Source organism: Hypanus sabinus, chromosome 28, assembly GCF_030144855.1.
Source record: "Hypanus sabinus isolate sHypSab1 chromosome 28, sHypSab1.hap1, whole genome shotgun sequence".
NCBI lineage: Eukaryota > Metazoa > Chordata > Chondrichthyes > Myliobatiformes > Dasyatidae > Hypanus > Hypanus sabinus.
Window position 1 is genome coordinate 337,088 of NC_082733.1, and position 25,896 is coordinate 362,983.

Genomic DNA, 25,896 nt, shown 5'->3' on the forward strand with positions numbered 1-25,896 from the left:
GTTTTATTTATAGTGATTTATTTACAGAGCTTGTATGATCTGGAAAAAGTCAAAGTTGGAAAGAAATTCCTTTGTTACTGTAAAATCTCTAGTGATCAGTTCATGGAAATAACTATTTGGTAATGTGTAAATTTCAGTTTCCAAGTATTTATTTATTTGAAGCTGAAGGAAATAAAGATGAATGCTTGATTGAAATATGAAGTTGTGATGACTGGGTAAAGTTTAGCTAATGAGATATCAACTATTACTTAAAGGAAATGTTAACAATGTTTGTTTATATATTTGGGATGCAGTTCAGAAATCATTTCATTATTTGCATGTGATGCATGTGAATGATGTATTTTTCATATTTATGTAGTAACCATTCAGTAAGTCATTGTAAAGGCAATATTCCAAAGGTCTGTTTTTGATAGTGTGATGGGTAAGTTTTGTTTTGGCTAATTGCAGGAACAACTCAAATACAAGAACAGCAGAAGATGGTAAAAAAATTTCATGAAGATGAATTGAATGATGTAAAGGATGATCTCTTTCAGTGTCAAAAGGATCAAGAGGCAAATGCAGACAATAAGGTGAGTAGTAAATACCAGTATGAAACACAGCTATGAGACTCGTGTGTAATCTTAGCTAAAATGAAATCTTCAGTATGGTTAAAATCTCAATAAAATGGTAAAACATGCTATTTTACTGGAATATTCAGTAGGTTAAAAATACTTAGTGTACTGATGTTGTGCAACTCTTCTGCTACCATGTCTCAGTGAAACTATAAAATGAATACTTATTATGGTTTTCTCTGTAATGATGGCGCCAGTGAACAGCACAACCAGTGGTGATATCCTGCACACAATTCACGAAACGACATACTACTATTTTCAAATATGATTCTTCTAGGCTGCTAGCAATTGGAATCTGTGATTTACATCTTGATGGTGTATTTTTGTGCTGATTGAGTGATCTGGTGCAACTGGTCTTCCTCTCCCTCTGGCTAGCTGCTGTTGGAGGGAAGTCCAAGAATCTTGGGTTCCATGTTGCAGGGGATTGATCGGCGAGGCTCTTGGCTGTGGACTCATTTTGGGGGTCCTTGAAATTCACAGGATTGTGATTACCCCTTCCTTGTTTTTGAATGGTTGATCAACGAGGCTTTGGGGTGATTTGGCAAAGACTGACTGGTCTGCAGTCAACTAGCAATGCAGCGCTGAACTGAACTGAAATGAATACTCTGTGTTGTTGGCTCACTTTTTGCCATTTTTTTTTTTGCATCTTGGGTGTTTGATGTTTTTGTTGAATGGTTCCATGCTGTTTCTTTGTATCATGGTGGCTCACAGGAGGATGTATCTCAGTTGTATTCTGTATACACACTTCCATATTCAATGTACTGTGGTGACCCACTTTCTGCGCAGGCGAACCGGCACACAAATAGCCAGCAAGCGGGGGGAGACTTTGGTAATGCACCTCTGACGTCATTTCCGCCCAGAGAGGGTGGGCGCTAGGGATTTAAATGCCAGTGCCGCGAAGTTTGAATAAACTAGTCTCGAAACGACTTACCAACTGCGTGTCGTTATTTCAGCACTGTATGTAGCACATCGCTACATTGGTGACCCCGACGGTCCAAACAGTATTTGGACCAAAGATGACCGACTCTTCATCTGTTCACGCAGTTTGGCTAAAACTGCCGACTTTCTGGACGCTGCGACCACGCGTGTGGTTTGGCCAAGCAGAAGCCTAGTTCCAGATTCAGCAGATATCCTCTGATTCCACATGTTACCACCATGTGGTGAGCGCCCTTGACCAGGAGACAGCCACCCAGGTTGCAGATTTCATACAGTCGCCCCCGGAAGAAGGCAAATATGAAGCATTCAAAGCGCTGCTCATTGGGACCTTTGGTCTCTCACGGCGTGAGCGAGGTGCCCGCCTGCTTCACCTGGACGGTTTGGGAGACAGACTGCCATCAGCATTGATGAACGAGATGCTGTCCCTGGCTGACGGAGACAAGCCCTGCCTCATGTTCAAGCATACGTTCCCAGAGCAACTGCCTGAGGACATACATCTGCTGCTGGCTGATGCAGATTTCAGCGACCCCCGGAAGGTGGCGGCTCGGGCAGACGTGCTGTGGAAAGCCAAGAGGGAGAGCGTGGCGTCCGTTGGTCAGATTACCAGGCCACGCGCCCAACAGCAGACCAGATCAGGCCCAGCAGGGGGGCGCACACAACACAGAGGCAGGAGTGGGGAGGCCAGTGAACAGTGGTGTTTCTACCTGCCGTTGTCGCCCGCCCTGCAAGGGCCAGGGCCAGGGCCAGGGCCAGGGCCAGCTGCTGCTAATGACTATGGCGGCTGGCTACCAAGACAGCCTCTTGTACGCCTGGGACAAACAGTTGGGATGCAACTTCATGTTCGACATTGAAGCGAAGATCAGTATCTTGCCCCTGATGGGGTACCCGCAACAGAAAGCCAGGACCCACCCTGAGGGCCGCAAACAGCAGCACAATACGGACCTATGGCACCCGCACAGTGCAGCTGCAGTTCGGCGGCAGCCGGTTCACGTGGGACTTCACACTGGCCGAGGTGGCCCAACCACTCCTGGGGATGGACTTCTTGCGAGCTCACAGCCTGCTGGTCGACTTGCAAGGGAAAAGACTGGTACATGCCGAGACTTTCCAGACGTTCTCCCTGGGTGAGGCCAAGTTGCCGGCCCCACACCTGGACTCCATCACACTGTCAGACAACGAATTCACCAGAATCCTGGTGGACCTTTCATTGATTCTGGCACTGCAGTTCATGGCAGCCACGCCCAGACATGGGGTACAGCACCACATCCTGACCCAGGGACCACCCCTCCACGCCCGCGCACGAAGGCTCCCCCCTGTAAAGCTCCGCCTGGCGAAGGAGGTGTTCAAGAGGATGGAGGAATTGGGGATTGTACGGAGGTCCGACAGCCCATGGACCTCCTCCCTGCACATGTTGCCCAAAGCAGCCGGGGGTCGGAGACCATGCGGTGAATACCTCAGACTGAACGAGGCTACCACTCCAGACCGCTACCTCGTGCCGCACATACAGGACTTTGCAGCAAACCTGCACGGGGCAAGAATCTTTTCCAAAGTAGACCTCTTCCAGGAATACCATCAAATCCCGGTGCACCCTGAAGACATCCCCAAAACAGCACTCATCACCCCGTTCAGCCTGTTCGAGTTCCTCCGAATGCCGATCGGGCCTGAAGAATGCTGCACAGATGTTCCAGCGGCTAATGGACATGGTGGGATGCGACCTGGACTTTGCGTTCATCTATTTGGACATCCTTACAGACAGCAGTTGTCGTCAGGAGCATCTGTCCCACCTCCACCAGCTCTACTCCCGCCTGAGTGATTTCGGCCTCACGATCAACCCGGCCAAATGCCAGTTCGGTCTTGAAACCATCGACTTCCTGGGCCACAGGATTACCAAAGACGGGGCAACACCTCTGCCCACCAAGGTAGACACGATCCGCCACTTTGCCCGGCCCAACATGGTCAAAGGCCTGCAGGAGTTTATTGGTATAGTGAACTTCTACCACCGTTTCCTTCCCTTCAGCAGCCCGTAACATGCACCCTTTGTACACCCCGATGTTGGGTAAAGGCAAGGACATTACTTGGGACGAGGAGGCCGAGGCCGCGGCCGCTTTCGTTGAAGCCAAGGAAGCCTTGGCAGATGCCTCGATGCTGGTGCGCCCCAGGACGGATGTTCCGACCGCCCTCACGGTGGACACATCCGACACAGCAGTCGGTGGGGTGCTGGAACAGCTCATTGAGGGGCGCTGGCAACCCCTGGCGTTCTTCAGCACGCACCTACGACCAATCGAACTCAAGTACAGTGCTTTCGACCGGGAGCTGTTGGCACTGTATCTGGCAATCTGGCATTTCAGGTACTTCTTGAAAGGCGCGTTCACCGCGTTCATGGACTACAAACCGTTGACCTTCGCATTCACTGATCCCTGGTCGGCTCGCCAGCAGCGACATCTGTCCTACACCTCAAGGACATCCAGCATGTCTTGGGAAAGGACACTGTCGTGGTGGACGCACTCTCAAGACCAGCTATCCAGGCCCTGTCCCTGGGGGTGGACTATGCAGCACTGGCGGAGGCGCAGCAGGCAGACGACGAGATGCCCAGCTACAGGACCGCAGTCTCGGGTTTGCAGCTGCAGGACTTTCTCATAGGCCCAGGTGATGGGACCCTCCTGTGCGACGTAGCTACCGGCCAACCTCGCCCCATCGTCCTGGCAGCCTGGAGGCGGTGAGTTTTCGACTCAGTACACGGTTTGGCACACCCATCTATCAGGACAACCATCCGGCTGGTCTCCAGCAAGTTCGCATGGCACGGACTTCGCAAGCAGGTCAGTGGATGGGCCAGAACGTGCGCGCAGTGCCAAACAGCCAAAGTGCAGCGGCACACTAAAGCCCCGCCGCAGCAGTTCGAACCCACCCACCAGAGGTTCGACCACATTCATGTGGATATTGTGGGTCCCCTACCAGTGTCCCGAGGAGCACGGTACCTCCTAACTATGGTCATGAGGTGGCCAGAGGCGGTCCCGCTCACTGACACATCTGCTGACTCCTGCGCCCGAGCACTGATCGCAACCTGGGTAGCACGCTTCGGGGTACCGGCCCACATTACCTCCGACAGAGGCGCCCAGTTCACCTCCAGCCTGTGGTCGGCTGTGGTCAGCCTGTTGGGAACGCAGCTGCACCACACAACTGCCTACCACACACAGTCGAACGGACTGGTGGAACGCTTCCAGCATCACTTGAAGTCGGCTCTCATGGCCCGCCTGAGAGGACCTAACTGGGTGGACGAGCTTCCCTGGGTCCTGCTTGGAATTCGCACAGCGCCCAAAGAGGATCTGCACGCCTCGTCGGCCGAGTTGGTGTATGGCGCGCCCCTGGCCTTCCCGGGAGAGTTCATACCAGCCCCAAGGGGGCAAGAGGATGAACCCGCAGCAGGCTACGCGAAAGGCTTGGCAACCTGGCTCCCGTACCAACTTCACAGTACGGACGGACCCCGACCCATGTACCAAAAGACCTGCAGAACTGTAAGTTTGTGTTTGTATGAAGGGGCGGACACCAGGCATCGCTACAGTGGCCATACAAGGGGCCGTTCAAGGTGATCAACAAAACGGGTCCACGTACGTTCTGGACATTGGGGGGAGAGAGGAGGTTTTCACGGTGGACCGACTCAAACCAGCCCATTGGACTTGGTGCAGCCGGTCGAGGTTCAGGCACCGCGGCGCAGAGGCAGACCTCCCAAACAGAAGCTGATCCAGACTGTGGACATTGGGGGGTGTTTCGCCAGTTCTGTGGGGGAGGGGGGGTTATGTGGCGACCCACTTTCTGCACAGGCGAACCGGCTCACAAATAGTCAGCGCGCGGGAAGGGACTTTGGTAATGCACCTCTGATGTCATTTCCGCCCGGAGAGGGCGGGCTGTAGGGATTAAATGCCAGCGCCGCGAAGTTTGAATAAACTAGTCCTGAAACGACTTACCGACTGTGTGTCGTTACTTCAGCGCTGTGTGTAGCGCGTCGCTACAGTACTTTGAATCTTTATAACTTTCAAAATGTCTGAATTTATTGAGGTGTAATTGATAAGCAGTCCACCTGGAAAAACTTTAGCTTTTAAATTATCAGGGTTTTTGCCTTTGGGCAGTTTATGCATTTTCACTTTTTTTCATTCCTTGTCAATTAAATTGTTTTACTGATTCATTTCCCTTTCCAACTTCATGCCCATCCACCAACAGCTCTTTCATTCTTGTTTATCAAAATACTGTTGACCTTGGTTGACTTTACCGAGTTCTACAGCTATCTTACAAGAATAAAATGTTTTTGTTCTATTTCAATCAGAAAGTTACCTTGGTGCAAGTTTTCCAGTGGCGATTTCAGGGAAAAGGATGGGGACACTGCAGAGTAGCTAATTTTGTTCCATTTCTCAAGAAGAGAGGCAAGGATAGACCAGGTCTATGGGCTGGTGAGCCTGACTTCATTAGGGAAGTTACTGCAGGGATTTCTGAGGGACAAAGTCTATCCTCATTTGGATAGGTGAGGCCTGATCAAGAATAGTCAGGATGGTTTGTACATGGGAGGTCATGTCTGACAAATCTTTGGTCTTTTCTAAAGACTTAGCTAAGTGTATAGGTGACGTTAGGGCGGTGGATGTTCTCTAAATGGCCTTTAGTATGGCCTGCATGGCAGGCTGATCTGGAAGGTTTGATCAAGTGGGATTCAGGGGAGCTAAGGAGGTGGATCTAGACTGGCTTGATAATAGAAAGCCGAGGATGATGGTTGAAAGTAGATTTTTCAACTGGAGGCCTATGACTGGAGGGATGCCCGGAGGTCAGTGTTTGGTCCTCTATTAGCTAGTTATGTAAATGATTTGGATGTGAATATACATGGCACAGTTGGCAAGTTTGCTGATGATACTAAATTAGGGGTCTTTTGATGGTGAAGCAGATTACACTGAACTGTGAAGAGATTTTGATCAGTTAGGGAGTGGATAAGTCTGAGGTGACAGTCAAACCAGGGTATGACCTATATGGTGAATGACAGGGTATTGTTGAATGTTGTGGAACAGGGACCAGGGAGTACAAGTGCACAGTTCACTGAAAGTGGCTCAGAAGTAGACAAGGGTTGGGGGGGGGGGGGGGGGGAAGGCATTTAGAATGTTGGCTTCGTGAGTAGGGACATTAAGTTGCAGCTAAGTAAGTCACTGTGAGGCAGCACCTGGAGTATTGTATTGCCCTGTTATAGCAAAAACATTGTCAACATTGAGGGTACAAAAGAGATTTACAAGGATGCTGTCTGGACTAGAAGACCTGATTTATCACGAGAGGTTGGCCACACAGGATCTTTATTTCTTGAAGCATAGGAGGGTAAGAGGTGACCTCAGAAGTTTATAACTTAATAAGGGGTATGGATAAGGCAGTTGATCATAGTCTTTTGTGCAGGGTTGGAGAGTCCAAAACTTAGGCAAAATACAAGAAAGAGGGAAGAATTTTAAGAGACCAGAGAGGTACTTTTTTACATAGAGGGCAGTGAATATCTGGAATGAGCTGTCCTGGGGAAATGGCTAAGCCAGGTCCAGTTTAAGAGGAATTTTGATAAGTACTTGGAGGGGAGGAGCTTGGAGGATTATGGGGTCAGCGCAGACAACTGGACTAGCAGGGAGGATGCTGTGGTAGGAATGGAACTGAACTTCATTGTTAGTATTGTACTCATACTCAGCTATCCTGTTACAAATTAGGCTGGAACTGAGGAGTTTTTGGAAGACGAAAAGGAGGATCCTGACATGCTACATTCACTGACAGAACAGTTAGATAATATGAGAAAGGAGAATCAACAACTGAGAGAAAAACAAGCAGAGCTTCAGGTACTGGCTGCTTTTGGATACTTTCATTGCTAGTTCTTTCTCTCATTTTTTTAAAATTGGTAAAATGTTATCAAATACCATGAGTTAAATACTGGATCAGTGTGGGGGGTGTGTGTGTGTGTGTGTACACACACATGCACACGCACACAGTGATTGATAAGTTTGTGGCTTAAGGTAGAAGGAGTCAATTTTAGAAAACCTAGCACATTTATTTTTCCTACATTTACACACTTAGTCCAGCGGTTGTGGAGCACACGAGCCCTTCTTTGTAGAAGTCGGCGTCTTGGACCTCCAGAAGTGGTCCACAGCATGGGGTGATTGATAAGTTTGTGCCCTAAGGTAGAAGGAGATGTTATTAACTTCAAGCTTTCTACATTTTCACTCGAGAGTTGAACTGCACGTGCATATAACGAGAGCTGTATAACTCATCTCCTGCTACCTTCAGGCCACGAACTTAACAATCACCCCTGCTGTGGACCACCTGGAAGTCCTTGATGCTCTCATTACGTACACGTGCAGTTTGACTCTTTGAGTGATTATGCAGAAAGTTTGAAGTTCATAACTCATCTCTTTCTACCTTAGGCTGCGAACTTACCAATCACCCCTGCTGTTTACCACTTTTACAAACAAGGGATCCGTATGCTCCACAACCACTGAACTAAGTGTGTACATGTAGAACGGGACTATGTTGAAAAATAAATGTGCTAGGCTTTCTAAAATTGACTCCTCCTTCCTTGGGCCACAAACGTATCAATCACCTCTCGTGTGGATGTGTGGAGAGGAAGATGGTGGTTGTGATTCAAAAATAAGAGTACTTAGCTTTGACTGAGTAGTATTATTTGGTAATTGGAAAGACAATGTGCAAATGTGTGTATTTATTTATATTAATAGACAAGAGAATATACTCTAATGAGTGGACTGATTTTCCTAGACCTTGATTCCTCCAATTTAGCCAGAATTCTGTTTTATTCTCTCTTTTGAAATTCTTAATTCATCTGTTAACTTTTTCAATAATTGGAGTTAATGCATTTTCAAAATAATTAATCCAGTTAAAACATATATTGTTCAAACTGTATTGAATAGCATTGCAAATCTGTACAATGGTATCTTGTTTCGTTTCAGTGAAACAAGATGTTAACCATATTATTTTGCTTAACTCCTTTCTCATTGGGATTTTGTACTGCAAACTTAAAACTTTTTACCCGCACTTTTGTTTTCCTTAACATCGATATGTTTCCGAAAGAACTTGAGCACAGGACATCACCAATTCCCAGAAGTGGTTGTTCTTATCTATAGCTCACGAAAAGTGGTAACACAGGTGGACAGGATAGCAAAGAAGGCATTTGGCATGCTTTCCTTCATAGGAGAAGAGATGTTAGAGCTGTACAAAACATTGGGAGTATTGTGTAAAGTTAAGGTCACTGGACTACAGTAAGGATGTGGTAGCAGTAGAGAGAGCACAGAAGAGATTTACCAGGATGTTGCTTCGAATGGAGAACTGTAGTTATAAGGAGAGCTGTGATAGTCTGGTTTTATTCTCCATGGTGTGCAGGGCATTGAGAGGACGCTCTCTAGTTTATAAAATAATAATTATTCCAGGGCAGGGTTCTGGTAACAGTGCACAGTTTTAAGCAAAAGGAGGACATTTAAAGGCAATCTGAGAGGAGTGATGGTCGTTTGGAACCATGCTGGCTGCTTGAGGCAGAAGCAATTACAACATTTTAAAAGACACGTTCTTGAATAGGAAAAGCTTAGAGAGATCCAGGCCTAATGCAGGCCAATGGGCCTCTCAGTCAGTATAGATGAGGCAGGCTGAAAGAGCCCTGTACAGTTCTATAATTCTAGATGAGCGCTCAGTTTCTACAAGACCCACACTAGATGAGGGTTTATTTATAAAGCTGATTATGCTTGAATGGAACCACAACAAGGAACAAAAATTAGAGATAAAGCAAAAGAAAATCAACATTTGGCCAAAAGTGCAGACAAAATGTCTGTTTTTTCCCTCAAAAAAACAAAAGCACCAGAAAGCACAAAAAGCTCCATAAGATGAAAGACCCCTTGTCTTACAAAGAAAAGCATACATTTGTCGAAAAGAAAAGCTCTAGTGTTGGGCAAAGCACTGTCTCCCACACCTCTCTTAAAATCGGAATGCCAGATGCTTGATGACTGGTGAATACATTTAGAAATCTTTATTGAGAATTTATTTCCACTTACTGGTTTCAATCTCAGTAACAAGGAAACTAGCAAATTTCATTTTAATATTCCTTTACCAGTTTACTACTTCAACTTAATGTATAAATAAACATAAATAGATACATTTATTTGAACAATTTATCCCATTTCACATGATCAGTAAGTGCTGTCATTGAAACCTTCCAAGATACTTTCCATGAGATTATATGGAAATGCTTCTCTCTGGTGTCAATCATAATTTTGCAATAACTATCCTATTCGTTAAGATTGCTAATGATTTCTGTGTATATCTAGAGCATCTTGCAAAGTGAAATCAAGCAACATAAGTGACAACAGGATTTTGTTTGTGGATGAGCTTAATACCTTCTGTGCTGGAGGAACTCAGCAGGCCAGGAGGCATCTATGGGAAAGAGTACAGTTGACGTTTTGGGTGAGACCCTTCATCAGGGCAGAAGCCAGAATGAGGTTGAGGTGGGGAGGAAGAGGCAGAAAGTGTCAGGAGATAGGTTAAGCAGAGAGGGGGGGTGAAGTAAAGAACTGCGAACTTGACTGGTGAAAGAGATAAAGGGCTGGAGAAGGGTGAGTCTGATAGGAGAGGACAGAAGACCATGGAAGAAAGGGAAGGAGAGGAGCACCAGAGGGAGGTGATGGACAAGTTAAGGAGATGAGAATGGGGAATGGTGAAGAGGGTGGGGTCAGTTACCAGAAGTTAGAGAAATCGATGTTCATGCCATCAGGTTGGAGGCTACCCAGATAGAATATAAGGTGTTGCTCCTCCATCTTGTGTGTGGCCTCATTGTGGGAATAGAGGAAGCAATGGACTGGCATGTCAGGATGGGAATGGGAGTAGAATTGAAGTAGGTGGCCACGGGGAGATCCCGCTTTTTGTGGCAGACGGAGTGAGGTGTTTGGCGAAGCTGTCTCTCACTCTATGTTGGGTCTCACTGATATAAAGGAGGCCACACCAGGAGCACTGGATACCCCAGCAGACTTGTAAATGAAGAGTCTCCTCACCTAGAAGGACTGTTTCACCTGGGGCCCTGAATTGCCACACCTGTCCCTACATCATCTCCCTCACTACCATCGATTTCTCTAACTTCTGGTGTTTGCCCCCACCCTTCTCCATTCCCCATTCCTATCTCCCTCTCTCATTTTATCTTCTTACTTGTTTATTACTTCCCTCTGGTGCTACTTCCCCCAGCCCCCCGCCAAATGGTCTTCTGTCTTCTTCTCCAACCTTTTATCTCTTTCAACTTCTTAACTTCCTAGCTCTCTACTTCATTGTCTCCCCCTCTCCGGTTTCACCTTTCACTTGTGCTCTTTTTCCTCCCCCTCCCCCCTCTCCCCCAGTCGTCTTAATGTGGCTTCTAAAATTCATTTCCAGACCTGATGAAGGGTCTCAGCCTGAAACATCATCAGTTTACTCTTTTCCATAGATACTGCCTGATCTGTTGAGTTCCTCCAGCATTTCTCTAGGTTGCTTTGGATTTCCAGCATCTGCAAATTTTCTTGAGTTTTCAATGTGTTTGCTTTGACGTCAAAACCTGGAGGAATCATAACAAATTCCCACAGCCCCCAATGATCCTGTGATTTTAGTCTTTGTGTCAGTGCGAGAATATCCTTCAGGAGGGTGAACACAAAGAAAGCATCGGGTTCAGTTGGCCAAGTACTTCACAACCGATCGCCCAGAGTGTCCACAGAGGCCTTTGGCAGTTGGCCAAGTACTTCACAACTGATTGCCCGGAATGTTCACAGAGGCCTTTGGCAGTTGGTCAAGTACTTCACAACCGATTGCCCAGATTGTTCACAGATGCCTTTGGCAGTTGGGGTGCCCAAGCAGGCCTCAACTGTAGTGGTGCCTGGGAGGAAATATGATGGCTTGCCTGAATGACTATCATCCAGTAACACTTCTACTGTGATGAAGTAACACATCTACTGTGATGAAGTGTTTTGAGAGTTTGGTGATGGAATACATCAACTCCTGTCTGAGAAACGACTTGGATCCATTCCAATTCACCTACGGCATAACTGGTCCAAGACAGAGGCCATTTCTTTGGCTCTTCGCTCAACCCTGTGCCTTCTGAATGGCGGGAATATGTGCATTAGGGTTTCTTTATCAACGACGGCTGAGTATTCGATACTATCATATCCTCAGAACTAATTAATAAGCTTTGAGACTGGGACCTCGGTCTCCTTGTGCAATTGGATCCTTGATTTGCTCACTTGCAGACCCAGTGAGTTTGGATTGGCAACAATATCTCCACAATCACCATCAGCACAGGTGCACCACAAGGCTGTGTGCTTAGCCCCCGCTCTACTCGCTTTACACTTGTAAAGCACAGCTCCAGTGCTGTCTTTCAGTTTGTCGATGACGCCAGTCCTTGGCCTTGTTGTTGCGTGAATGAAATCACTGGAGAGAGTTACTGGTAGATACAAAGCAGCTTCTTTATTCGACAAAACAAGGCATCATATCATACCGACACATTTTCAGTGGAAAGGTCTGCCGGCTCAATGTGGGGCTCGATATTTATTTGCTAAACACAAAGGACAATTCCATATTTACAAAGTATTTGAAACTACATGCAAACTTTACACCTTCTGGTTCACATCCATCCCACAGGTGCCAACCACGTCTGTGATCTGGGATTCACAGCTTTTAGGAAATGCACTGTTACAAACTAAATCCACAATACATTTTCAAGGAACAGAAGACTGGTGGCCAAACCCATTTGCTAAATGTAAATGATCTAAACCCAAAAATCACTCTAACAGTTCGTCCTCTTGGCACTCTTGGACAAATTAAATCTGTACCAGGAAAGGCCAACGTAGGAGGATCGACTCAAATAGGGCAGCAAAAATACCCTGCCTCAAAATTCCCCCCAATTTTGTCTGCCTCAATATCTACCCTAATGCGGCATTTCCTAATCGCTACCTACCAAACGTGAAGCAGAGAGGCTATTCCAGAAATTTGAACAAGTCTTTAGAAATGCGGCTTCTTTCGTGTGCCTTTCAGCTGTTTCCCTGCAAGCTGATTGTAGCTTAATCACATTCCTTTGTCTTCACCCCTTCATTCTCTGGTTGCTGAAACTCTTTCCAGGAGCACCCACAGGCCCTCTCATCGATGTACAGGAATGGGGTTGGGGTGGCCTCTCCCCGGTGGCACCCCCTTCCGAACTGTCTGGTCAATCACTGGCCCAACTGCTGAAAGGGTCCAGCTCCTCAGACTGGGGGTGACTGCTTCCAGATGCCGTGTGCAGTCTGAAATGCCATCGAAGTTGTGGAACTTGCTTTAACTTAAAAATCCCTCCCCATCTATTTTCAAATCTTTTCTATTATATGCTACAAATCTAATCATCTACCTTCAGCAACTAGCCTTCTTAACAGAGTACCATTGTCATCAACCTTCAGCATGCTATTCATGGTTTTCTGTCACACTCTGTGTCTTCTGCCACGCTCTTGGCGTTTTCTGCCTTTGCATTTCCTCCGGGTATGTTTTCATCAGCTGTGACCAGGTCTGGCACAGCCGGCTGGTGTTTCTCTCTTCGGCTCTCTGTAATTACATGGTTACTGGGTACACTTGATCCCCCACTCTGTCTGTGGGAGCAACAAGAGGGTGAGTTGTATGCTTTTTCCTGAGTCCAGTGTTTCCACTGGCTGCCTCGCCGAGTCTACACACAGACACAAGTTCATTGGTTAAGAGTACCATCTGTGGTCCTATCCACCTGGGGGCAAACCCCGGGCTTTCTGACAGCACCCTCACCATGACTTGGTCGCCGGGCTGTGGAAGGACCATCTCCTTTCCCTCTGGCTCTCTTGGATCAGCGACTCGCTGCTGTTGTTTCGCTTGGTCCTTCAACACTTTAGGTTGGTTACAAAGATCTTTCACATATTGTGTCATTCTATCCCTATAAGCCCCAGGTTCCCCGCAACCCATAATTACCCCATAGGGGAGTCGCATTGCTTGCCCCATAAATAATTCGTAGGGGCTGAGACCCAATGTGTGGTTCGGGGTTACGCACGATCTCATCAGGATTCCTGGTAATACATCAACCCATGTCTTTCCTGTCTCGGCTATCGCTTTGGCTAACGCATTCTTAATTGTTCAGTTCATCCTTTCTACCATCCCTGAACTCAGGGGTGGTAGGGTACGTGGAACCGTTATCAAATCCTTAGCAGTCAGCACATTTCCTTCATCACCTTCCCCATGAAATGTGCTCCCTGAACTGAATCCACCTGGACTGGGGTTCCCCACCTTGGGAGGATTTCCTGAACTAGGATCCATGCAGCAGTGCTGGCAGTGCCGTCCCTTGTTGGGAAAGCTTCTACCCACTGGGTGAAGTGATCCATAATTACTAGACAATAGCTTTTCCCCCTGCTTTTTGGCAGCGGCCCTGTGAAGTCTATCTGGATGTTTTCCCATGGTCACCTTGGCTGAGGCTGATTTGCCAGCTATAGCTTTTTGCCCATACCAGGGTTATGCTGAGCACAAATGATACAATGGCGGCAGAATTTCTCAACATCCCTGCCCATCCCTGGCCACCACCAGTCCTGCTGGCGGGTTGTGATCATGCTCTGCCTTCCCTGATGCATCACCCCATGAGACATCTTCAGTAGTATCTGCCTAATAAATGGTGGGGCCATGGGGATTCTCTCCTCCCCGTGTCCAGCATGCATCTGGTCCTTCCTTTGCCCCTTTTCTCATCCATTTTTCCTTCTGCCTCCACCTCTTCATATAATTTTACTAAACTGGCTTCTCTTGTTCATTCCTGTACACTTGCAATTTCAATTGCCTCTTGATCCTCTGCTGCCTTCTTTGCAACAACATCTGCCCACTCATTTCCTTTCTGTTTCGCGCTCTCACCTTTATGGTGTTTTTGTTCCTCTCCTATATCCTGAGCAGCGGTCAGTGCATCAGTTTTTATAGGGTACTGCTTCTGGGGTTTATACAGACCCTCTATTTTGACTGGGTTTATCGTTATTCAACCACAATCTTGCTTGTGTCTAGCCCACACTGCTGGGAACTGCTGATATGGTAACCCATAGACACCATTCTGGCTCCAGTCTTTGGTGATCAGGGCAGCTGTGACTATGCTAGCCAAGTTGTGTATTCTGTTGGTTGTACACGTTCGCTGCCCCTGACTTGTGCATATTATTTCTCCCTTTCCCGAATCTATAACAGCTCCTGCTTCCCTTAGGAAGTCTATTCCAAGGATAGTGCCCGCGATATGTGGACATATCCAGAAATACACAGGAAGCTTTACTCCCCCGATATTGAGTACTTGCGACTCACTTCTTTCTGCTTTCGCTGATTTCCCTCCTACTCCCGTAATATAAATGGCCTGTCAGGTTGTTGACAAGGGCAAGTCTCTTGTCGATGCCGATGTCCCTGTGTCCACTAACATATTGCATTGCCATCCCCCTAATGTTGCTGTTGTGTACATCCATGATTCACCAGTACTGGACCATTTCTGACCTAGGAGCCGTCTTTACTTGATCAACAGTCAGATTGGTCAGACTGGGCACCGCTGGGGTGAGAGATTGTGTGTCTGCTGTGATGTTCACCTGTTTTTCTTTACTCTGTTTTGGACATTGCCTCCAACCATGTCCCAATAGGCTGCACCTGTAGCATATAACCATATAACAATCACAGCACGGAAACAGACCATCTTGGCCCTCCTAGTCCGTGCCGAACTCTTAATCTCACCTAGTCCCACCTACCCGCACTCAGCCCATAACCCTCCACTCCCTTCCTGTCCATATACCTATCTAATTTTACCTTAAATGACACAACTGAACTGGCCTCTACTACTTCTACAGGAAGCTCATTCCACACAGCTATCACTCTCTGAGTAAAGAAATACCCCCTCGTGTTTCCCTTAAACTTTGCCCCCAACTCTCAAATCACGTCCTCTCGTTTGAATCTCCCCTACTCTCAATGGAAACAGCCTATTCACGTCAACTCTATCTATCCCTCTCAAAATTTTAAATACCTCAATCAAATCCCCCCTCAACCTTCTACGCTCCAATGAATAGAGACCTAACTTGTTCAACCATTCTCTGTAACTTAAGTGCTGAAACCCAGGTAACATCCTAGTAAATCGTCTCTGCACTCTCTCTAATTTATTGATATCTTTCCTATAATTCGGTGACCAGAACTGTACACAATATTCCAAATTTGGCCTTACCAATGCCTTGTACAATTTTAACATTACATCCCAAATTCTGTACTCAATGCTCTGATTTATAAAGGCCAGCGTTTCAAAAGCCTTCTTCACCACCCTATCTACATGAGACTCCACCTTCAGGGAACTATGCACTGTTATTCCTAGATCTCTCTGTTCCACTGCATTCCTCAATGCCCTACCATTTACTCTGTATGTTCTATTTGGATTATTCCTGCCAAAATGTAGAACCTCACACTTCTCAGCATATCAACTCCTTTACCCTCCCATGTATATTCCAGCAATTCCTTGCTTCATGCCCTGGCTGTCAGCAAGCAAAACAAACCCTCTGGGATATCACAGCAGCTACATCCACTATAGCCACTTTACGATCTCTCTTGCACTTTCTTCGGTCTATCTCACTGGCCCGCGAAACTATCGCAGAGTAAGTCGACCCCATCATTATCCCTAAATCTAAAACTTCCCGGTGGGCTGAGCTCAGGCCTTCCTTCAGTATTTTCAAGAAGACTGCGTCGTCCCTCCCTGGATTATCCAACCCTGAATACTCATATGCTTGATATTTACATTCTGCATAATCCATGGCTGTCTCATTTGCTTTTTGAATTACCACCATTATCATTCCCCAGTTACTCTCATCTCCTCCCAGTCGCTGCCTCACTTCCCCTTTTTAAAAAAAAAAGTGATATCTATTTTCATTGCTGGCATTCCCGGTAGTTGCGCAGGTACCATCCCGCAACCCCTGGGCCATCCTGTCCCACATATTCCTTTGGCACTTTGCTTTTACCAACCCGGTGTATATCTTCAGGGTGCATCTGGTGAATTTCCACCATTTCCTCAAGCTTACACCAGAACTCTGAATTCCCACAGGCGACTTTTAAGTGAGGGCAACTCTGACAAAATGCTCTGTTTCTCCCTGGGGGTGAAGGGCTTATGCATGGTCGTAATCATTGTCAAGGGCTGGCTCAGATCATCGGGGTTCTCAACCTGATGTTGCCTGACCTCAATAGGTGCCATCCTGGCAGATATATCTGGGTAAAACCTCTCCCTGAGATATCTCCACACTAATCCCCACACTAGGCAAGATATAAAAGATGGGTATCAGTTAAGCAGCACAAACTGTACTGAGTATGTACTCCACACCTGAACTCATGATGCCTGCTGTATTCCTTTGCATCACACTGGCAAAACGTGTATACTGAAATGCAGCTCCCTGAACGAGTATACACTTTGGCATCTGGAACCGACGGTAACCAACCTCTTGCAACTGGTGACTCTGTCTCACCAAGTTGACACACAGTGTTTCCTCACTTACATAAACACACATGCACGCGCACACACCACCAGTTCAGCTCTCTGCGTTCGTGATACCTCGTGTTCCCGTGTACCACTGACCCGAACAGATCCAAGTGTGAGTGCTATTTTAGAAAATACTCGCCCACTCAGACTGCTAAGATCGCTGGCCACACGATGGGTCACAAAGGTATCCCACTCCTGACACCAAATGTTGTTGTGTGAATGAAATCACTGGAGAGAATTACTGGTAGATACAAAGCAGCTTCTTTATTTGACAAAACAAGTCGTCATATCGTACCATGACGCTTTTGGTGGAAAGGTCTGCCGGCCCAATGTGGGGCTCGATATTTATTTGCTAAACACGAAGGACAATTCCGTATTTCAAAGTATAGATAATGCTTTCTTTGAAACTACATGCAAACCTCACACCTTCTGATTTGCAACCATCCCACAGGTGCCAGCAGAGTCTGAACTGGGATCCACAGTGTTTAGGAAATGCATTGTTACAAACTAAATCCGCAATACATTGTCAAGGAACAGAAGACTGGTGGCCAAAGGCATTTGCTAAATGTAAATGACCTAAACCCAAAAATCACTCTAACAGGCAAGGGTGGTGATGATTCAGCATATAGGAGGGAGTTTGAAATTCTGACTGAGTGGTGCCACAACAATCTCTTGTTCAATGTCAGCAAGATCAAGAAGCTGATTATTGATCAGGAGGAAGAAACTAGAGGTCCGGGAGTCAGCTCTCACTGGGGGATCAAATGTGGAGAAGGTCAGCAACTTTAAATTGCTTGGTGTTGTCGATTTGGAGGACCCATCTTGGGCCCAGCACACAGGTACTGCTAGAGACGGCTTGGCAGTGCCTCTACTTCTTTAGAGGTTTGCGAAGATGTCGTGCTGAATCTAATACTTTGACGAGCTTCTGTGAGTGTGTGGTGGAAAATGTGCTATCTAGTTGCTTTGCAGCCTGGGATGGAAACGCTAATGTCCTTGAACTGGGAGTCCTGCAGAGTGTAGTGAATGCAGCCCAGTCCATAAGGGGTAAAATCCTCCCCATCATTGAGCACATCTACAGAGAACGCTGTTGCAGGAAAGCAACATCCATCGTCAAGGTTCCCCCCACACAGGTTATACTCTCTTCTCGTTGCTGCAGTCTCCACCATTAAGCACATGCATGCGGAGCATTGTCGCAGGAATGCAGCATCCGTCATCAATGAACACCCAACCCACCACCACCACTCAGGTCACGCTCTCTTCCTACTGATGCCGTCAGTAGGAAGAGTACTCATACCACCAGGTTCAGGAACAGTTACTACCTCTCAACTCTCAGGCTCTTGAACCAGAGGGGATAATCTCATTTGCCCCATCGTTGAACTGCTCGCACAAACTATAGACTCACTTTCAAGAACTCCATCGCATGTTCATGGTATTCATTGTTTATTTACTTATTATTTATTTTTCTTCATTTTTGTATTTACAGTGTTGTCTTTTGCACACTGGTTATCTGCCCTGTTGGTGCAGTCTTACATTGATTATATTATGGTTGATTATTGGATTTGTTGAGTGTGCCTGCTAGAAAATGAATCCCAGGGTTGTATATGCTGACAAATGTACTTTGATAATACATTTATTTTGAACTTTAGAGCTGCAACATTACTTCGCGAGCTTGAACTCAATCCCTGACTAATGAAAGTCAACATACGATATACCTTCTTAACAAACCTATCAACTTGTGTGGTAACTTTGAGGGATCTATGGGCATGGACCCCAAGATCCCACTGTTCTTCCACACTGCCATTAACTCTGTATTCTGCCTTCAAATTCGATTTTCAAAGATGAATCACTTCATAATTTTCTGCATTGAACTCCATCTGCACTTCTCATCCTAACTCTGCAATCTGTCATTGTCCCATTGCAACGTACACCAACTTTCCACTTTATCTACAGCTTCACTAGCTTTCCTGTCATCTGCAAACTTACGAACCCACCCTTCTACTTCCTCAGAACAGACCCCAACAAAACACTAATGATCACTGACCTCTAGGCAGAATACTCTCCACCCTCTGCTTTCTATGGGCAAGATAACTTCGTATCAGCTTTTCCTGGACCCCTTGCCTCCTGACTTTCTGAATGAACCTTTCATGGGAAACCTCATCAAACGCTGTACTAAAATCCATATAAACCACATTCACCGTTCTACCTTAATGTGCTTTGTAAAATCCTTAAATAATTCATTCAGGCTCGTGAGGCATGACCTGCTCCTCACAAAGCCACGCTGACTATCTGTAAACAGAATATACTTCTTCAAATATTTGTAAACACAATCTGTGAGAATCTTTTCTAATAATTTCCCTTCACTGGCCTAATTTCTTTCCTTTTTAAATGATCTATCAATTTGGCCTTGACTACTTCCCTCTTATTTTGGAATTGGGGTGCAGGGAAATGTTTTATGATCTTTTCTTGCACTCTTATTTTCAAATCTCTCCAGTTTAGCAGTTTTTTTTGATATTCCACTATCTGTATTCAAAATTGTCCTTTAAGAGAGCTATCAAGTCTAAGGTACCTTTTGATATTTGTGTGTGTGTGTCTGTTTGTATGTTCCAATATGGTGAATGCAGAGAATATTTTAATTTTAAATCATTATTTTGATATGACAACAAGTGCTATTCAGGACAAAAGTCATTTTTATACAGATGTTGTAAGATTCTTTTGTTCTTACACTACATAGCATTCTTTGGGTAAATAGATAACTACTCTTATTGTCCATCATACCATAATGTCCTGGTGAATTATTTTTCTTATAAGTCTCTAGAGTCCTGTGTGGATGTAATTTGCTACCATATATTTTGTATTTTTTTTAATTTATGGATAGACACTCTACTTGAGTGCTTTTTCAGAATGTATGAGTGTTGCCATGAAAAATGTAAGCAAGTGAAATTGAAATTTCCTGGCATCATATAATGTAACCTGCTGTACCTGAAGTTTCCTATTTTTTAAATGGAAATTAATAAAATAAAAATAAGGTACAATTCCTCATCCGCTTCTGATTTTTATAAATGACTTGGAATAGGAAGCAGAAGGGTTGATTAGTAAGTTTACAGGTGACATGAAGGTTGCTAGCATTGTGGATGGTGTAGATGAAGGTTGTCGTAGGTTACAATGGGACATAGACAAGATGCAGAGTTGGGCTGAGAAGTGGTAAATGGAGTTTGATCCAGAAAAGTGAAGTGATACACTTTGGAAGGTTGAATTTAAAGACTATACAAAGTTAATGGCAGAATTCATAATGTAAAGAGGAGAGGAATCAAGGGGTGCAAGTCCATAGATCCCTCAAAATTGCAGGTGGTTAAGAAGTAGTATGGTGTTGAGAGATTGAGTTCAAAAGCTGCAAGGTGATGTTGCAGCGCTGTTAAACAATACGTGTTCACTTCTGTTCACCTCATTATAGGAAGGATATGGAAGCTTTGGAGAGGAGATTTACCAGCATGCTGTCTGGATTAGAGAACATGTTGAACAAGCTAGGGCTTTTCTCTTTGGAGCAAGGATGGATTGGAGAAGCATAGATAGAGTGGACAGGCAGTGTTTTTTCCAAGGCTGGCAATGGCTGAAACCAAAGGACATCCTTATTTAGGTGATTAGAGGGAATTTTAGAATTTTGGGGAAGATTTCAGAGGTGGTGGTGTTTTTCTTTTGAGAGTTGAGTGTCTGGAATGCATTGATTGGGGTGGTGGAAGAGACTGATCCATAAGGGACATTAAATAGGTATATGGATGAAAGGAAATTGGAGGGTGATGGGCTGTGTAGATGGAAAGGTTAGATTGATATTGATGTAGATTAGCAGGTCAGCACAACATTGTGAGTTGAAAGGCCTGTACTGTTCCATGTTCTGGGGAGTATATGTTGTTTCTACTGAAACAGTAGAAGGGCTACCTGTTAAACTCTTTAAACAAATTAGTTAACAGTTTAAAATGTAGCATGTAGTCTAGTTATCAAAAATGGAATTTGGCTCATTTCAGTTTCTTGCTCTATAATATAATTAATAAACTGTTAATACAAGGTACATCGCCTTTACAACAGGCCATTTAACGGTTTGTTTTATCTTTATGATTATTTAGTCACAAGGACAAAACTTGGAAACTCGTTTAAAGCAAACCGTGGATGAAAAACTTTCTGTTGAGTCACAGCAGCAAATGCTTGCCAAGGAAAACCAGCGTATGAAGGAGTCTCTGGAACATGAAGAGAGAGCATTGTCTTTGCTGCAGAGTGAGCTTCGGAAGCTGAGGGAACAAATCCGGACATTAGAAGGAAAAGGAACAGATGCTGAAATAATCATCACAGAAAACCAGAAACTAAAGGATCATCTCGAGGAGGAAAAGCAACAGGTGTACAGTTTTCTTCAACAGAAGGGGACCCTCGTGACTGAGGCTCAGCTGCTGAGGAAGGAATTGGATAAAGAAAGAGAAATAACGGATGCATTGCGTAAGGAACTAGATTCTTTGAGCCACTTTCAAACCTCAGCTAATACTGACCAAGATGGTAAAAATACAGAAGGTTTACAAACAAGACTTGCAGAGCTTCAGAAGAAGTTGGATTTTGAACAGCAACGCTCTGATTTGTGGGAAAGACTTTATATTGAAGCAAAAGAAGAAAAGAAGGACCCTGAATTAAAGAAAACAGCAAAACAACAAGAGAGAAAAACAAATCAAGAATTTTATGGAAATAGGAATAAGAAGCATCAGCCTAAAGGTAATTTTATTAGATCGTTTAAGAATACTTTTGATGCTGTGAAAAACTCAACTAAAGAGTTTGTGCGTCATCATAAAGAAAAGATTAAACTGGCAAAAGAAGCAGTAAAAGAAAATTTGAGGCGATTCTCTGATTCTGTTAAATCCACATTCCGAACCTTCCAAAACTCTGCAAAAAATTTGTTTCACAAAAATAAGAAATGTGACAAAGCAGGGGATGCAAAAACTGAACGTCACAATGAACACCCATACAAACCGAACAGACACAAAAAGCATGGTGCTCACAGAGGCAACGATTACAAACATCAATATAAAACCAGAGAAGCAACCCATGAGCAGTTCTATTATAGCAATTCAAGGAAACCCCACAAAATGTACACTGAAGAGTCTCGCAAATTTGAGTCGGGTCCTAGTGAACATGATCACTTGGGAAAACGTGCACACTACAAGAGCCCCAAGGGTTGCTCTGGTGTTTTTGAGTGTGCCCACCAAGAATCTTTGAGCCTATTTAATAAAGTCCTCGACCCTATCAAGGTAGAAGATTTTCATAAGCTTCTCCATAATTATTTTCAAAAAGAGATGGTTGACTTCCAACGCTGGAGTGAATTGGAGAAATTTATCAACCGGTTCTTCCACAATGGACTTTTTATACATGACCAAATGTTATTCTCTGATTTTGTCAATGATGTTGAAGATTATCTTGAAGATATTGCAGAGCATCAAGAAGGAAACGATGATGGTTTTGATGACCTGGATGGATACATTTATCAACACTTATTTGGTGACAATTACCTTAATCATTTTGGACCAAGGTAAGTTTATTATATATTAAAATAGTATGCCCTTTTATCTAGTGAAGGATTTAGAAATCTTCTCTGAATAGATTTCAAGTTGGTTGTCATTCAACCATACATGTATACCATCAAATGAAACAACATTCCTCTGGACCAAAGTAGGTATGGTACATAAATAACTACAATTAATAAGGTTTAATTATGGCACAAGTTAAATAGTAAACAGTAAAACCCTACTGGCACTTAGTATGTGATGAGATCTGGGTGGTGGCAGGGAGGTCAATAATTCCACAGCTAAATAATACAATAATATTCACTTGATATTTATCACTTTATTCACCAGGTGAAAGAGGCCAATATAGAACAGGATTCCACACATTACTCTTGAATTGCTTTCTGATTTACTTCAAGATGTGATTCAATTCCAGCCAGTAAGAATATGAGAAACACAGATACTGAAAATTTAAAATAGAAATAGAAAATGCTGGAAATGCTCAGCAGGTTGTGTAATGTCTTTGCAGAGAGAAACTTGAATTCAGCTTGATGACTGTTCTTTTCACAGCTCTCTGATGCAATATTCCAACAACGTCAAACCTCTCTTCCTTCCTCAGCACCTTTCCACCTCAGCTGTTGGAGATGGAACATCTGCACTTTTAGTCTCTTCTCACATGTGATGCAGTAATTCAGATATGCTTCTTCTAATTTGAGGCTATTTGTGGTCTCCTCTACAATGAAGAAACTAAATGTAGATTGGTTGACCACTTTGCAGATCACTTCTGTTCAATCCTCAAGGAGTTTAAGTTCTAACCTGTCAGTGTAATTCTCCATCCCACTCCACACTCTCTCTGGCCTTTACTTCCTCAACAAAGTGTGAAGAGAACAACATGCAAACTTGGCACATTATATTATTCAAACACAACACTTGATATGAACAATTTCAGATCACCAGCCTTACCAGTTTCTATCAGAACTGACCACTTCTGATGAAGAGGTTTCAACCTGTCATTAATTCAATAGTTTTATTTATTGAGATACAGCATGGAATAAGCCCTTCTAGCCATTTGGATTGTGCTGCCCAGCAACACCCGACTTAACCCTAGCATAGTCATAGGGCAATTTCCAATCACCAACTAATCTACCAACCACTACATCTTTGGACTGTGGGAGGAAAACCACGTGGTTACAGAGAATGTACAAACTCCTTACAGGCAGTATTGGGAATTGAACTTGCGTCACTGTTATTGTAAAGCATTGTGCTAGCCACTATGCTACCATGCCACCCCAGTTTCCCCCTCTTTACAGATGCTGTGTGACCAACTGGGTATTTCCAAGAATCTCTTACTTCAAATCTTCAGCATCTGCAGTGTTTTCAATCTTGTATTTGCAGCTTTTGTTTTTTATCTCTTTATCGTCATTGAACTCCTATTACATCCCTGGATAGATTGGATGTCAATAATGATGGATCCTCTTTTTTTTTCTCTCAGCTTGCACCATCTTTGGTGTCATTTAGTTTCTTTATTCTCTACATCACAAATGTTCACTTTGTTCTCACATCCCTGTCCCTCTCTCAACTTAAACCTGCGCAAAAGCGATTGATTTAAATTTAATGATTAAATCTCAAATTCCACTGGTTCTATATATTTGGTGTTTTTTGAAAGGAATTTACCTTGTGTTTTTCTTTTATGAACTCATAACTTGAATAGCACTTTTTTTCATCAGATTTACCTAATATAAAAGTTGATCAGAAGTGAATTGGGTACTTTTTTACATTCTACTTGGTCTTGTTCTAAAATTCAACCTTTTTGGACAAATTTAAGAGTTTTATTGGAACAAATTATTGGAATACAACTTCCACATAATCCAATATTATTTTTACTAGGTGATATTGAAGGGATAAAACTGATACCCAAATTGAATAAATATCAGAAAGAATTTATAAAAATTGCATTGGCAGTAGCCAAAAAGGCTATTGCAGTTACTTGGAAATCGGATACATATTTAAGTATAGATCGTTGGAAGAAAGAAATTTATAGCTGTATTCCACTTGAAAAAATTACTTATAATTTAAGAGATAAATATGAAACATTTTTGAAAATTTGGCACCCTTGTTTACAAAAGACAGGATTAAATATATAGGTGTTCCGAAGATGAAATAATTGGTTATTTGGGGAAATAAATAAATATATATACTAAAGTTATTACGAACTCCATGGAGCATGTGGGGATCTTCCAATATCCAGGCATTCTTTCTTTCTTTCTTTCTTTTTTCTTTTTTTTCTATAGGGATGCTAGGGGGGAGGGATTAAGGGGAGGGGGGATGGGTAATATACATTTTTTTTCATACTTTTATTTTGTAACTACTTGAAATACAATAAAAAAAAGTTTTTTTAAAAAAAAGAAGTGAATTGGGAATATACTCCAGTGGACCAGTGAATTTTCTCATTGGACAGATTGAACAATAATCCCAGATTTGTGCAGAATAAGTTGATTTCTTCATGTTGACCAGAAACCGAAAAGAACCAGCTACATTAATAACATTTGGTTCAGGAGCAGATCCGATTCAGAGAATATTGTGGAAAAAACACGAAGACCCTCCCCAAGCTTTTCCAGCAAATACAAGCACTGAGTCAGTAGTGTTGAGGTGCTCGCCACATCTTGAGTTGGCTGGAGTGTCTGCAGCACTCTGGGCACTAATGTATTCCTCTGCACTTTGTCACCTTGAAAACATCTTCAAAATGATATACTGTGAACATGATGGTCAACAATTCACCTTGGCTTCTCCACCAACAGCTCTTAAACTTGCAGTCTTCATTAGTTTAAAAAAAAAGATTGGATTGTGAACATGTTGAATACATGTTGAATTGATTTAGTGGCCAAAATTTTGGAACTACCTGCTTTGCAAACATTTTGGGAATCCCATTTTCTATAATAGTTCAAGAAGGTTCTTCACCATAACCTCCCAAGGATGGTTGGGGATAAGCATTACATGCCAATTGGAATGTAATGCTCGTGGAAACAAAGTGCACATTCAGTTGAACAGCATCATTATTGTGGCAGAGTGTATAGCCTAAATCATGCTGTACGCTCACACGTTGTGGACAATCATTGGATAGCACAATTTACTTCTGACATACAAATGAGCTCCAGATGCTAGAAATCTGGAATAACAAAAGTGCTGGAAAGGATAGAGTCACACTGGCAGTATCTCTGGAGAGAAGAAAATAATCAGATTAACATTTTAGTTTCACAACTTCTGTTGTCTATTGAAATTATATTGTCTGAATATTTTCAAACTTTCCAAA

At 44.0% G+C, this 25,896-nt stretch overlaps 1 protein-coding gene across 4 annotated transcripts in view; it reads left to right on the top strand.

Moving 5' to 3' along the window:
- ccpg1 (cell cycle progression 1) overlaps positions 1-25,896 on the top strand; it is a 69,603-nt gene that overhangs the window by 42,230 nt on the left and 1,477 nt on the right. For 2 of the 4 annotated variants that reach the window (XM_059952498.1, XM_059952499.1), the window contains 3 exons: positions 448-569; positions 7,259-7,384; positions 21,171-22,612. In XM_059952498.1, the coding sequence (XP_059808481.1) occupies positions 448-569; positions 7,259-7,384; positions 21,171-22,612 (1,690 nt within the window). The remainder of the gene's footprint in view (positions 1-447; positions 570-7,258; positions 7,385-21,170; positions 22,613-25,896) is intronic. The other 2 variants (XM_059952500.1, XM_059952501.1) reach the window with 1 other exon arrangement.